Below are 13,513 nucleotides of genomic sequence, written 5' to 3'. Positions count from 1 at the left end.
ACACATGGGAAAGAAGACTGATGGGTGGCCAACCACAGTACTGAAGAACAACCTGAAGGGAGAGCAGAGGCCAAGACAGCAAATCACAAGGACACATGCATGGCAAGACCCCAGGTCACAGCCCTTTCACAGAGTTGCTCCATAACGCAACAGTGAAAAAACTGCCAAGTTGTAATCAGAGACTTCTATTTCTAACAGTGGATTAAATAGTCCCAAAACAACCTTCAGCTACAAAATCTTGGCACAGACTTGAGATAGATTTTAACACACCCTAAAAACATTAACTGAGCTCCAAAGAAAGTAAAGGAAATCCTCAGGGGTCTATAATCCAGCAGTAGAGTCACCAAAACCAGGAGACACAATTCAAATTCTTTTTTCTTTTCTTTTTTTTTTTTTTTTGCGGTACTGGGGATCGAACTCAGGGCTTTGTGCTTGCGAGGCAGGTACTCTACCAGCTGAGCTATCTCCCCAGCCCAGGAGACACAATTCAAAGCTGACACAGGGCAAAGGTTGCAATCAGGAGCTCAGGGTTTGGGGCCTACAGTTGTTCACTGAACAAGAGAAAAGGCCAGAGCCTCCCTGCCCAGGCAGGCTGCTGAGCCTGAAACTCCCATGTGAAACCAGAAGGCTGTCTGAACAGCTGGGGAAAGCCACAGGCTGGACCAGAAACCCAGGGGAAATCCTACCTGCCTCCATTCATACCCATTCACACCGTATGGAAAAAAATACCTCCAAGGTCTGAGCAGGGGCCATGCATCCTGGAAGAAACCTAGGCCAAAACTCAAAGGCAAGAGTTGGGAAGAGTCCTGGCTCCACAGCAGCCCTCGTACCCACAGAAATAAACATGAGACTCTTCTGTAGAAACATTAAACCCTTAGGATGCCCCAAAATGAAGTTTGGTCAAACATAACCTCTAAAAACCAAAAACCCCCACAGAGGCACAAAGGAAGCAAGCCACTTCAAGCAAGGATGGTCAGAGACTACAACACAAGCACTGAGGCAGGCCCAAGACAGTGTTGAATCATCACACACAAAAGCAAAATGAAAAGAGCAGAACAGATCTTCTAGGAAGGAGCTGTGGACAGAACGATCCAGACTGCTCAACACCAAGAGCCAGATGGGAATGGAAACCAAGCTTTGAAACAGAAGTGAAAACGGCCAGGCACAGTAGACTACCTATAGTCCCAGTGGCTCGGGAGGCTGACAGGAGGATGGTTCAAAAGTCCAGGAGTTTGGGGCCAGCCTGGGCAACAAGAAAATTCTGTTTTAAAAAAAGGTGAGACCCTGTCTCAAAATTAAAAATAAAAAGGGCTGGGACTATGGCTCAGTGTTAAACAACCCTGGGTTCAATCCTCAGTACCAAAAAAGAAGTGAAAAGCAGACACCCTGTGGTCCCAGTGAAAAGGCACACCACCCCTTGTTCTCGCTAAGGGCCTGGCCCAAGCCCATCAGGCCTCTGCACCTAGCGTCGGGTCAGCACCCCACACCCACAGCCAGAGTCCTTCATCACACAAGTCTTAAGAAAAGGAAAGGGTGGAAGGGGGAGCTGAAGACCAAGAGATATAAGCCACACAAAAGATTTCTATAATCAAGGCCACACCATAGCATCCCAAGACAGACATTTGGTAATGAAAGGATAGGAAATGCACAAGACACATGATGACTGCAGAGGCCAGAGCAGCAGGCCTTTAAGGAGCAGCCCCCAGGCGGCACTTAAAGACAACACATCAACACACACTGCCTAGGTTTCAGCACCTGCCTGATTCAATAATAAAAAGGGGAGTGGCCGGGGATGCAGCTCAGCGGTAAAATGCTTGCCTAGTGTGGCAGGAGGCCCTGGGTTCAATTCCCAGCAGCATTAAAAAAAATAATAATAGGGGGCTGGGGAGATAGCTCAGTCGGTAGAGTGCATGCCTTGTAAGCGTAAGGCCCTGGGTTCGATTCCCAGCACCCCCCCCAAAAAAAAAAAAAAATAATAATAATAATAAAAAGGGGAGAGGAGAGAAACACCAAACAATGAAAGGTAAGGGAAGTGGACAGTGGCACAGGCAGGACAAGACTGACTGAATTAATCATCCCTCAGGCTGAGGAAGGGAAATATGGATTTCTCCATGTATTCTGTTTACTTTTACATATGTTTAAAATGTTGCATATTTTTACAAGCTGAGCTTAGAGCTGAGGCTATAGCTCAGTGGCAGAGTATTTGCCTAGCACGTGTGAGGCACTAGGTTCAATCCTTTGCACTGCATAAAAATAAATAAGTAAACATTAAAAAAAAAAAAGTTGGGCTGGGGTTGTGGCTCAGTGGCACAGCACTTACCTCACATGCATGAGGCACTGAGGTGTATCCTCAGCACCACATAAATAAATAAAATAAAGGTACTATGTCCACCAACAACTAAAAATAAAAATAAAAAATGAGTAAATTTTAAAAAGTTGATCTTGGACTGGGATATACTTCAGTAGTAGAATGCTTACCTAACACCTAACATGCAGCATGTGGGAGGCCCTGCATTCAATTTCCAGTATTTTTCCCACACACAAAAAAAGCTGATCTCATAGAAGCTGAAAGTAGAATAATGGTTACCAGACTCTGCGGAGAGCAGGAGGGAGGGATGGAAAAGGTTGATCAAAAGCCCAAAGAAGCCAGGTGCATACCTGTAATCCCAGCAGCTTGGGAGACTGAGGCAGGAGGGTTGTGAGCCCAAAGCCAGACTCAGCAAAAGCGAGGTGCTAAGCAACTCGTGAGTCCCTGCCTCTAAATAAAATACAGAAAAACAGGCTGGATGGAGAATGTGGCTCAGTGGCCGAATGCCCGAGTTCAATCCCCAGTACAAAAAAACAGAAACGCCTGAGGAAGGTATTTTAAAGGTTTTTTTTTTTGTTTTTTTTTTTTTTTTTTTGTTGTAGATGGACACAGTAGATTTATTTTATTTATGTATTTATTTATTTTCATGTGGTGCTGAGGATCGAACCCAGTGCCTCATACATGCCAGTTGAGCTCTCTACCACTGAGCCACAACTCCAGCCCTAAAGGTTCTTACCATAAAGAAATCACCCATGTTTTGAGAAGAGAGGCATACTTACCTGACTTGAATGAATACAATATATACGTATACCAAAACCATACATTTCATAAGTGTGTACAATGTTTTGTATTAACTTAAAAAAATTTTTTTTTTTTAAAGTTGTACATTTAAACAGTCAGTTACAGGGCTGGGGTTGGGGCTCAGTGGTAAAGAGCTTGCCTAGCATGTGTGAGGCACTGGATTTATCCTCAGCACCATATAAAAATAAAATAAAGATACTGTGCTCATCTACAACTAAAATTTTTTTTTTCTTTTTTTGTGGTGCTGGGCCTTGGGCTTGCGAGGCAAGCACTCTACCGACGGAGCTATCTCCCCAGCCACTAAAAATATTTAAAAAAAAAAAAAAGGGGTTGGGGAGATAGCTGGGGAGATAGCTCCGTCGGTAGAGTGCTTGCCTCGCAAGCACAAGGCCCTGGGTTCGATCCCCAGCACCCCCAAAAAAAAAAAAAAAAGTCAGTTGCAGTTACGCACACCTCTAATCCCAACAACTCGGGAGACTAAGGCAGGAGGATCTCAAGCTCAAAGCCAGCCTCAGCAACTTAGAGTGCTCCAGCCCTGAGCAACTCAGTAAGACCCTGTTTCTAAATAAAACATAAAAAAAGGGCTGGAGATGTGGCTCAGTTGTCAAATGCCTGTGGGTGAAATCTCCAGTACCAAAAAAAAAAAAAAAAAAAAAAAAAGCAATCAGAAGGAGCTGGACATGGTGGTTAGCATACCTGTAATTCTAGCTACATGGGAGGCTGAGACAGGAGGATCACAAGTTCAAGGACAGCTTCAGTAACTCAGCAAAACCCGGCCTCAAAATAAAATTTAAAAGGCTGGGAATGTAGCCCAGAGGTAGTGTGTCCCTGGGGATTCAATGCCCAGTAGAGTCAAGGAAAAAAAAAAAAATAGCAGCAAGAAGAACAAAAAATATATACCAGCTAGAAAAGAACACCATTTAGAATCACAATGCACTGCTAAACAGCAGAAATGGAAGGAAATGAAGGAAGATCTATAGAGCCCCAAGAAAGTCAAGACCACCATTAGAAACAAGGATGAGACTGGGCATGGTGGCACATATCTGTAATCCCAGCGGCTCAGGAGGCTGAGGAAGGAGGATCACAAGTTCAAAGACAGTCTCAGCAATGGCGAGGTGCTAAGTAACTCAGTGAGATCCTGTCTCTAAATAAAATACAAAATAGGGCTGGAGCCCTGAGTTCAATCCCTGGTACCCACCCACCCACCCCCCCAAAAAAAAGAAACATGGATGAGGTAGACAAACTTCAGATAACTGTCTAGCAGTAACAGAATCCAGTTCAGTTCACGTCCATGTCCATGCTGGCCAACAAGTCTCGAGACACCCTCTGTACACACACAGGCCATTTGAGGACAGTGCAAAGGCAGTCGTCTCCAGTCAGGAAGAGACTCCACCAAAAACCATCCAAGTGTACCAGGGTCCTGGACTTCTAGCCCCCAGAATTGTGAGAAAACATTTGTTGTTTAAGCAAATAAATATCACAACTATCACTAAAAAGAAACGCTCTAGGATAACTCTGCAGAATCCGTGCTCCAGTCACCCTCTAGTCCCACACTGTCAGCACAATACCACAACCTCCTGGTTTCTGTGTCCACCCTTCCTGGTTTCAGCCATGAGATCATTTCTTACAGTGCTCAGTGGAGGGGTGGGATGTGCCCACACGATGGAGGCACCATTGCCCTCTCAGGATCCAGCATCTTCCCCAGGCTCACGGTCCATAAGTGCAGTTTAAGTACAAGTGCACATAACATTCATGAAAAATGATTCTCAGGATGCAAAACCCAAGGAACGCTGCCTGGGTCATTCAAGAAATGGTCACAAACGTTAATGAAAAGCATAATCTAATTATAGGATAGGAAAATAGTGGGTGCTTGATAAATCTTTGTAGAAGAGTAAATAAATGCTGTAACTACATATTTTTCCTAGATATTCTAACTTATGATCAAATTGCCAGACCAGCACACTGATACCCAGGCATGCAAGCAACCAGAGGCCAGGCCCAACCCTTTAGCCAACAGCCACAATATGTGCCTACAGTCAAGGACTCCGAGGCCCAGAGCCTGAGCAATGAAAGCCCATCAAAGACTCTGCTTACTGATGCGCCAGAGCCTATATGATTTAGATGGGAATCATCAAGCTTGCTCTGTAAAGGGCCAAAGAGCAAATACTTTCAGCTCCACAAGTCACATGCTCTATCACAACCACTCAATGCTGCCCTTAAAGTGTGAAAACAGCCGTGGATGAGGTGGCATGGCTGTGTCCCAATAACACAAACACAGGCCGCAGATCAGAGGTCTCTGCATGCTGGAAGCTCCAGCACGATGGATCAACTCAAAGGACTGACGTGGGTCACCACGTCGTAGACTGCCTACACAGAGCTACCTCCAAGGTCCTTCCCTCCAGACAGCAGCTGAGTGTGGACAGGACTACAACCCTCTCCTTGATGACACACAACCCGAACCTGCTCAACAAAACCGGCTCAACAGAGCCCCAGAGCAGATGATGGTGCCTGCTTCCTGAGGCAGGAGGATGGCAAGTTTGAGGCCAATTTGAACAACTTAGAGAGACTCTATCACAAAAAAACAAAAACAATAACAAACCCATTCAGGCAGACCCAGTCTGAGTGCTTCACACCTGTGGAGCAATATCACCTATACTGTCAACAGTCAGCAGGACCATAACTGAAGTGGTAAGAAAACAGGCACGATCTGGGCAGCCTCAGGGGGATTACAGGTGGTGATTCCTCCTGTTCCCAGGGTTCTCCTAGGTGGGCACTTACTTGATTTTTAGCAAGTGGAGGGATTTGCTGGACGATGCTGTTATCTCCCCAGTCTTGTTTCTATTGATGTACACTGAGAAGCCATTGTTTTGGAAGCCAAACTCCTTTGCAACCTACAACGAGCCCCAAAACAACAGAGATTTTATAAAATGTTCAAATATCACTATACATATTGCAATCCATCAAACACCACTGGAAGAGTCTGACACAGTGGTACACACCCATAATCCCAGCAACCTGGGAGGCTGAGACAGGAGAATTGCCAAGTTCAAGGCCAGCCTCAGCAACTCAGTGAGGCCCCATATCAAAACAAAAAATAAAAAGGGCTGGGGGTGGGCAGGGGGTGTAGCTCAGTGGCAGAGTGCTTCCCTAGCACATGTGAGGCACTGCGCTCAATTCTAAGCACCACATTTAAATAAATAAAATAAAAGTCCATCAACAATGAAAAATATATTAAAAAAAAAAAAAAAAAAGGCTGGGTACTTTTTTTGGTTCAGTGGTAAAGTACCCCTGGATTCAATGCCCAGTAACAAAAAACAAAACAAAAAGAAGTTTGAAGCAAGCAACAGTCATAGTCATGAGTGAAGAAATTAATTTCTACTTGGGAATCAATTATAAAAACTCAATTGTGAAACCAAACAGAGAGAAAATAACAGTGCAAACTACTGCAAACTCAGTAAGAAATGTCCACGAAGCCAGGTATTTTATGAGATACTGGGAACACTGAATCATTAGTTCAACAAATACGTAACATTTCTACTTCTGAGGCTCTAGAGTGCTGGACGCTGAGAACACAACACTGAACTTAAGAAGACCAGGTCCCTGCCGTCAAGGACCCCACCATCAGACGGGGCAGACAAGCTAAGGGTGACAGAAAGGACGAGAAAGGAATCTTTCCAGAAGGGACACACACCACACACTCCGAAGATGAGACTGCAAAGAGAACCAAACAAAACCTGAGGCAACCACAGGACAGTGACAAATGATCAACAGGAAAAGAGTGAGATTAAGGCAGAAAAAGCTCAAAAGAGAGTGGACATCAGGAGGAATGGTGCACGTGGGGACATGGCTCAGTGGTAAGACACTTCTGGGCTAAATCCCTAACGACACCTTAAGAGAGAGAGAGAGAGACAGACAGACAGACAGACAGACAGAGACAGAAAGAGAGAGAGAATGAGAATGGCCAAAAACCCAAAGTTAAAAACCATCAAACAATAAATCCAGGAAGTTCAGAAAACCAAAGCAGGATAAATACAAAGAAAATCATTGCTGGGCAGGTTAAAGACAAACCAGTGAAAGCCAGAGACCAGTGGAGACCAGAGAATGATGGAATGACCTCTTCAAATGTCAAACGGGAAATAAAACCTGGTGACTCCAAATTCTCCATCTGGTGAAAAGAGTCTTCAAACAAAGGTAAAATGGAGACATTTTCAAGTCAACAAAACCTGAGAATACCACCAGCAGGTCCACATACATCAGGCTGAGGAAAAACACCAGACAGAAACAGACGAGAGTACTCTGAGAAAGCAAGCAAGACAGGATTGAGGATAACTCAGAATACACACATGGAACAGGCACATTAAATAAAATGATATGTGACTGGTTAAAAAAAGAGTCCGCACAGAAATCCCAACCAAAAAATGATGCAGGTCAGGAGTGACACCAGGCAGGAGCTGTACAGGCTTCTCTGAGTCAGCTATGGTCTTGTCCACAACTAATACCTTGCTCTGCCTGATGCTCTTTCCCACAATCGACATCCTACCACATGCATACGTGTGTATATATATACACACACATACGTGTGTGTGTGTGTGTGTATGTGTGTGTATTTATATAGAGAGTTTTTTTTTTTTTTTTTTTTGAGATGAGATTGATGTTGTCCAGGCTGGTCTCAAACTCCTAGGCTGTTAATTCTCCTGCCTCATGCATGCTACTGCACCTGGCTTTTAAAATAGAATTATTGATATAAACTTAATTAAGACAGGCATGGTGGCTAGCACCAATAATCCCAGCTACTCAGGAGGCTGAGGCAGGAGGATCTCAAGTTTGTGGCCAGTCAGGACAACTTAGCAAGACCCTAACTCAAAATAAAAAATAAAAAAGGGCTCGGAGTGTAGCTCAGTGGCGGTGCACGTATCATCATGCATGAGACCCTGGGTTCAATCACCAGTAACACACACACACACACAGACACACACGATTAACTATAGAGCGCTAAAGAGCCCTTCATGCTTTAATGTACATTTAGTTTTTGAGTGTTTTTGGTGATGCTGCTAGGGATTGAACCTAAGACCTCAGACATGCTATGCAAGTGATGGACCACTAGATTAATCCCCCAGTCCTACTTTAGATATTAAGCAATGACATAAATTAGTTTTGTTTATGAAATTTTTGCTCATGAAAAAAATATGTAAATCTTTTTCATTACAAAAGTAAAACCCACTTGCAAGAATTCAAACACAGAAACATATTAAATAGGGGTTGGCAAACTTTTTCTGGAACAAACCAGACAGTATTTCTTGCTTTTCGCAGGCCACACAGTCTCTACACAACACTCAGATCTGCTCTTTTATCGCAAAAACAGCCACCATAGTTTGCTGACCCCTGGCATAAAAAGCATAAAGCAATAGTCACTCTGCCTTCTTGGGTCCTCTGGTCCAGGGTTGTCCACTTTGGGTCTGGTCCGTGTCTTTTTTTTGGGGGGAAGTACTGATGACTGAATCCAGGACCATGTGCATACCAGGCAAGCACTCTACCACTCAGCTTGCCCTTTCTTAACAAGACCCTGTCTCAAAATAAAAAGGGCCCTTTTTTACGTTTTGAGACGGGGTCTTATTAAGGTGTGCAGGCTGGCCTTAAACTTGTGATCCTCCTGGGATTGTGATCCTTGTTGGGGTCACACCCAGCTCTTTCACATCACCCTTTGTGCTCATACAGAGGTGTGTGAGGCTTTAATTTCCCTGAAACAGAGTAGAGTCATTCTATATGTTCTTAAAAATTCCCTTTTGAAGGACAACAAAAATTTTCTCCAGGCCAGGTGCAGTGGTGCACAGCTGTAATCCCAACATCTTGGGAGGCTGAAGCAGGAGGATCTTGAGTTCAAAGCCAGCCTCAGCAAGAGCAAGGTGCTAAGCAACTCAGTGAGACCCTGTCTCTAAATATAATAAAAAATAGGGCTGGGGATGTGGTTCAGTGTTCGAGTGCCCTGAGTTCAATTCCCAAAGCCCCCCCAAAAAAGAATTTTCTCCTAATTTTCACTTTCATAAATACTACTCCTGCAAAATACTTTGGCTCTCGGTCCTACATTTTAAGCAGTGATCAGTTTGTGACCAATATCAGATCCAGCAGCAATTCAGCCTGACCATACAAAGAAAAGCCATTCAAGAGACAACCTGGTTAGACTGGGGTTGAAGCTCAGTGGCAGAGCGCCTGCCCGCTTGTCTAGCACGTGCAAGGCACTGGGTTCAATTCTCAGCACCACATGTAAATTAATAAAATAAAGGTCCATTGCCGACTTAAAAAAATATTTAAAAAAAAGAGAGAACCTAGGCTAGGCAGTGGCATACTACTGTAATCCCAGCAACTCAGGAGGCTGCAGAGGAGAATCATAAGTTTGAGGACAGCTTGAGCAACTTACCAAGACCCTGTCTCAAAAAAATAAAAAAGCTTGATGGTGGGAGGAGAGAGGAAAGGTGGAAAAGAAAGAAAACAGATGGGAACAACAGCTGAGAGTGAACAAGACCTTGGACCTTGAAAGATAAATGCTTTGTGTGGCAGCTTAAGCAGGTAAATGCTCACACCTTCTTCAAAAATGTTGCAGCAGTTTCTCTCTTTGTAGCTGTGATCCGCTTGACCCCATCAGGAGACTGGACACGGATTATCTGTTAAAAATGACACAGATGGTTAATGTACAGCCTAGTGAAGCCTGACTTATTACTAAAACTTACATCTGCAGTTTTTCAACATCTGGGTCGCTGAAACTGAAAGTCAAACTCCAAGTTCCCCCTCTCAATACCCAACTCAAATCTTTCTAGAAGAAGCAAAGGGATGAGGTTTAGACACAAAGAGAACAGTCTAAGAGCACTGTGCTGATTCAAAACTCTTACAGCTTCACCCCAAAAACCACAAGTTCAATATTTAATCTTTATTTATAAAGAGTACATCTGAGCTGGGGTGGGGTTGTAGCTGCTGGGCTGGGTGTGACTCAACAGTACAGCGCTTGCCTAGCAAATGTGAGGCACTGGGTTTGATTCTCGGCACCACATATAACTAAATAAAATAAAGGTCCATCCATCGACAACTAAAAAAAATTTAAAAAATAAAAAAATTTTAAAAAAGAGTACATCTGAAACCTTTTCTTTCTTTTTTTTTTTTTTTTTTTTTTTGTACCAGGGATTAAACTCATGGGGCACTGGACCACTGAGCCATATCCCCAGCCCTATTTTATATTTTATTTAGAGATAGGATTTCACTGAGTTGCTTAGCACCTCGCCATTGCTGAAGCTGGCTTTGAACTTGAAATCCTCCTGCCTCAGCCTCCCGAGCTGCTGGGATTACAGGTATGCGCCACCATGCCTGGCGTGAAAGCTTTTCTCTCTTCAAACTTACAAAAACAGAAAAGAAAGACCCACCAGGAATTATGAATGACTGGATTCTTTTTTTTTTTTTTTTGGGGGGGGGGCAAAATACCTTTATTTTATTACTTTTTATGTGGTGCTAAGATTGAACCCAGTACCTCACACACAGGAGACAAGCACTCTACCACTGAGCTACAACCCAGTCCCAAATGACTGGATTCTTCCCAAATGATCTCACTTTGCTATAGGCACAGACATTAGTTAGACTGACATATAAGAATCACAGAAAGCCTAATTTATTTGCTTTTAACAAAAAAAGAAAAAAGAAAATAAAGAAATAAAGGTCTTTAACATCTCTGTAAACTTTAGTAGATATTTAAACATTTTCATAGCAGGCTGGAAAAGGATGGCAACACTGCAAGGCTACTGGACAAGGGCATGACTTTCTAGGACCTGATTTTTGTGTCATCAAGCCCTTCTGAGGGTATGTTATGCTGGTTACTGTGCCAGCTCCTGTTCTAGTCAGGGAGCATGAATTGGCATGCCCTGGTGTACATGGGGCAGCTGTTGCCAAACCACCTGAGGGGTGGGAGGGGAAACATAGGAACATGACAGAAAACGCAAATTGCATTCTTTCCTCTTTCTTCTCAGCAATTACTCATGGGGCACTGTACTTAGAACAACCCCATGCAGATGAAAAACGTCACAAGACATTGTTCAAAAAAAGATTTCCAATGATACTCTACAAAACATCCCAGGGAATTAACTTCTACTGAACTTTGTCTACTCAAAGTAATTGAAATACTTTAGATTCTCCTATAACAGAATGACCCTGACTCTCATTTTTTAATAACTTTCATTCGGTTTTGCAGCATCTGAGTTTAACAAAAAACAAAACTTGTACTGAGGATTGTGCTGGCTTAGCCTCTGACAGCTACAGAGCAAAATACATAGGAAGAACAGACTTGGTCACAAGAACATACAGTCTCTTAGTAACTTAGGTTTCCCTATTTGTAAGAAAAATTGGCTGGACTTGGGGGCACATGCCTATAGTCCCAGTTGCTCAGGAGGCTGAGGTAGAACAGGAGTTCAAGACCAGTCTTGGCAACACAGAGATTTTGTCTCAAAGAAAAAGAGGCAGACAAGGTGATACACACCTATAATACTAGTGACTCAGGAGACCAAGGAAGCAAGATCACAAGTTTGAGGCCAGCCTGGGCAACACAGCAAGACCCTGTCTCAAAATAATATAAAAAGCACTGGGAGGCTAGAGTTGTAGCTCAGTGGTAAAGCACTTTCCTAGCACATGTGAGGCACTGGGTTCCATCCTCAGTACCACATAAAAATAAATAAAGGCACTGTATCCAAATACAAGTTAAAAAAAAATATTTTTAAAAAAGTGCTGGGGGACTGGGGTTGTGGGTCAGTGGTAGAACACTCGCCTAGCATGCGTGAGGCCCTGGGTTCAATCCTCAGCACCACGTGAAAATAAAATAAAGGTACTGTGTCCACCTACTACTAAACAAGTTTTTTTTTTTTTTTTTTTTTTTTTTAAAGCTGCTGGGGATGTAGCTCAGTGGTAGGGTACCACTGGGTTCAATTCCCAGTACCACATTAAAAAAGAAAAAAATAAAATCAGCCCAAAAAAACCTCATACAAGTCATTATCCCCACAGGGATTTTCAAGAGACTTCTGTCTAAATTAAAAAAAAAAAAAAAAAAAAAAAAAATTCTAAACTTCTAAAATCAGTTTCAGAAGAAAGGTCAGTTTTAATCCCTCACAACCTGAAAGATTCTATCACAGAGACCCAAGGCTGTCTGTAAGAGCAGACTACATTCACTAGTGGAAAATGGTCTTCCCCGGAACAACTCACTGGTACAAGGTTGCTTTGACTCAGTAAAAATTCAATCACACTAAATAGAAAGTTTGAAAGCAGATCTGAGCGCTGAACTCTAACCTATTTCTAGGCAAGTCACCAATGACAGCAAAACTTTATTCTTAAAAGGAGTATTTGAGGTTACCCTTGGGACACGAACTCATTCACCATCTACAAGCAGGGAAACACTGAGAGGGCAGGAAGCCCTAAAGCGAGCCAAGAGGGAGGAAAGGAGACCCGCAGAGAAAAGCCTTATATGCAAACGCTGGATTTTCCTGGAGACCGAGACATCCAAAAAGAAGGACCGCGGCCCCGCAGTTAGCTGCAGGGGCGTCCCAGGGCTGAAGGCTGAACTCGGCTCTGCCGCCCCCAGAAACCCCACATATTCCCTACGGTCGACCAAAACGCTGCCCACCGGGGCTGTAACCTACGCGACTGCAACGCCGACCCCGGCCCCGTTTACGCAGGGGGCTCGGCTCCCAGGCGGCCGGCGCCGTCGGCCCGGCTCCCCCGACTTCCACTGGCACTCTCCACTTTCAGAGGGAGAGGGCCTGGCGAGCCCGACGTCGGGCAGAAGCGAAGCCACTCTTCTCCTCGCTCCTGCTGGGCGGCCGGCCGAGTGCGCCCTGCGCCGGGCAGCCAGGCCCGGGGCGCTCCCCGCGCCGCCTCGGGCCCGACTCTCCCCGAGTGGCCCGGCGCGACCCGAGAGGGCAGGAGGGGCGCATCCGCGGGCCCGCGGGGTCGCGCCGGCCGCGTCTCCGGAGCGGCCTGCGCCCGCCGGCCTCTCCGGGCGGCCAGGGCAGGGCCGGCAAATCTGCTGCCTCATCCCGGCCGCTCCCGCCCGCCGCACTCACGATGCTCTCGGCCATGGCGGCCGCTCCTGCCTCCGCGCTCGGGCCCCGAGCCCCCGCCGCCGCCGCCGTCCCCTGCGGTCCCACGGGCCTCGCAGCCCCGGCCCCAGCCTCAGCCCCGGCCCCGGCCTCCCGCCGCCGCCGCCACCGCCGCTCCAGCTTCGCCGCCCGGTTCCGCCAGCCGCCGACGTCCGGTGCGTCGCCTAAGGCGCTCCGCGGGGCGCGCAGCCCCGAAATCGGGTTCCGGCCCGGACAATGGCCGCGCGCATGCGCAAGCAGCGCCGCCCAACTCAGGCAGCGCCACGCAGCAGGTGTCTGGGAA

General features: G+C 45.5%; 1 protein-coding gene across 1 annotated transcript in view; it reads right to left on the bottom strand.

Annotated features, from left to right (window-relative positions):
• Positions 1-13,340, bottom strand: part of NPLOC4 (NPL4 homolog, ubiquitin recognition factor) — a 49,777-nt gene extending 36,437 nt beyond the window's left edge. The window contains exons 1-3 of the mRNA XM_079134164.1: positions 13,195-13,340; positions 9,688-9,768; positions 5,888-6,000 (exon numbers count right to left, since the gene is read on the bottom strand). Of these exons, the coding sequence (XP_078990290.1) occupies positions 5,888-6,000; positions 9,688-9,768; positions 13,195-13,209 (209 nt within the window). The 5' untranslated portion in view covers positions 13,210-13,340. The remainder of the gene's footprint in view (positions 1-5,887; positions 6,001-9,687; positions 9,769-13,194) is intronic.
• Between the last annotated feature and the right edge of the window lie 173 nt (positions 13,341-13,513).

Source organism: Sciurus vulgaris (genome assembly GCF_902686455.1).
Source record: "Sciurus vulgaris genome assembly, chromosome: 3".
Classification (NCBI taxonomy): domain Eukaryota; kingdom Metazoa; phylum Chordata; class Mammalia; order Rodentia; family Sciuridae; genus Sciurus; species Sciurus vulgaris.
This window is presented reverse-complemented; position numbering and strand designations above follow the sequence as displayed.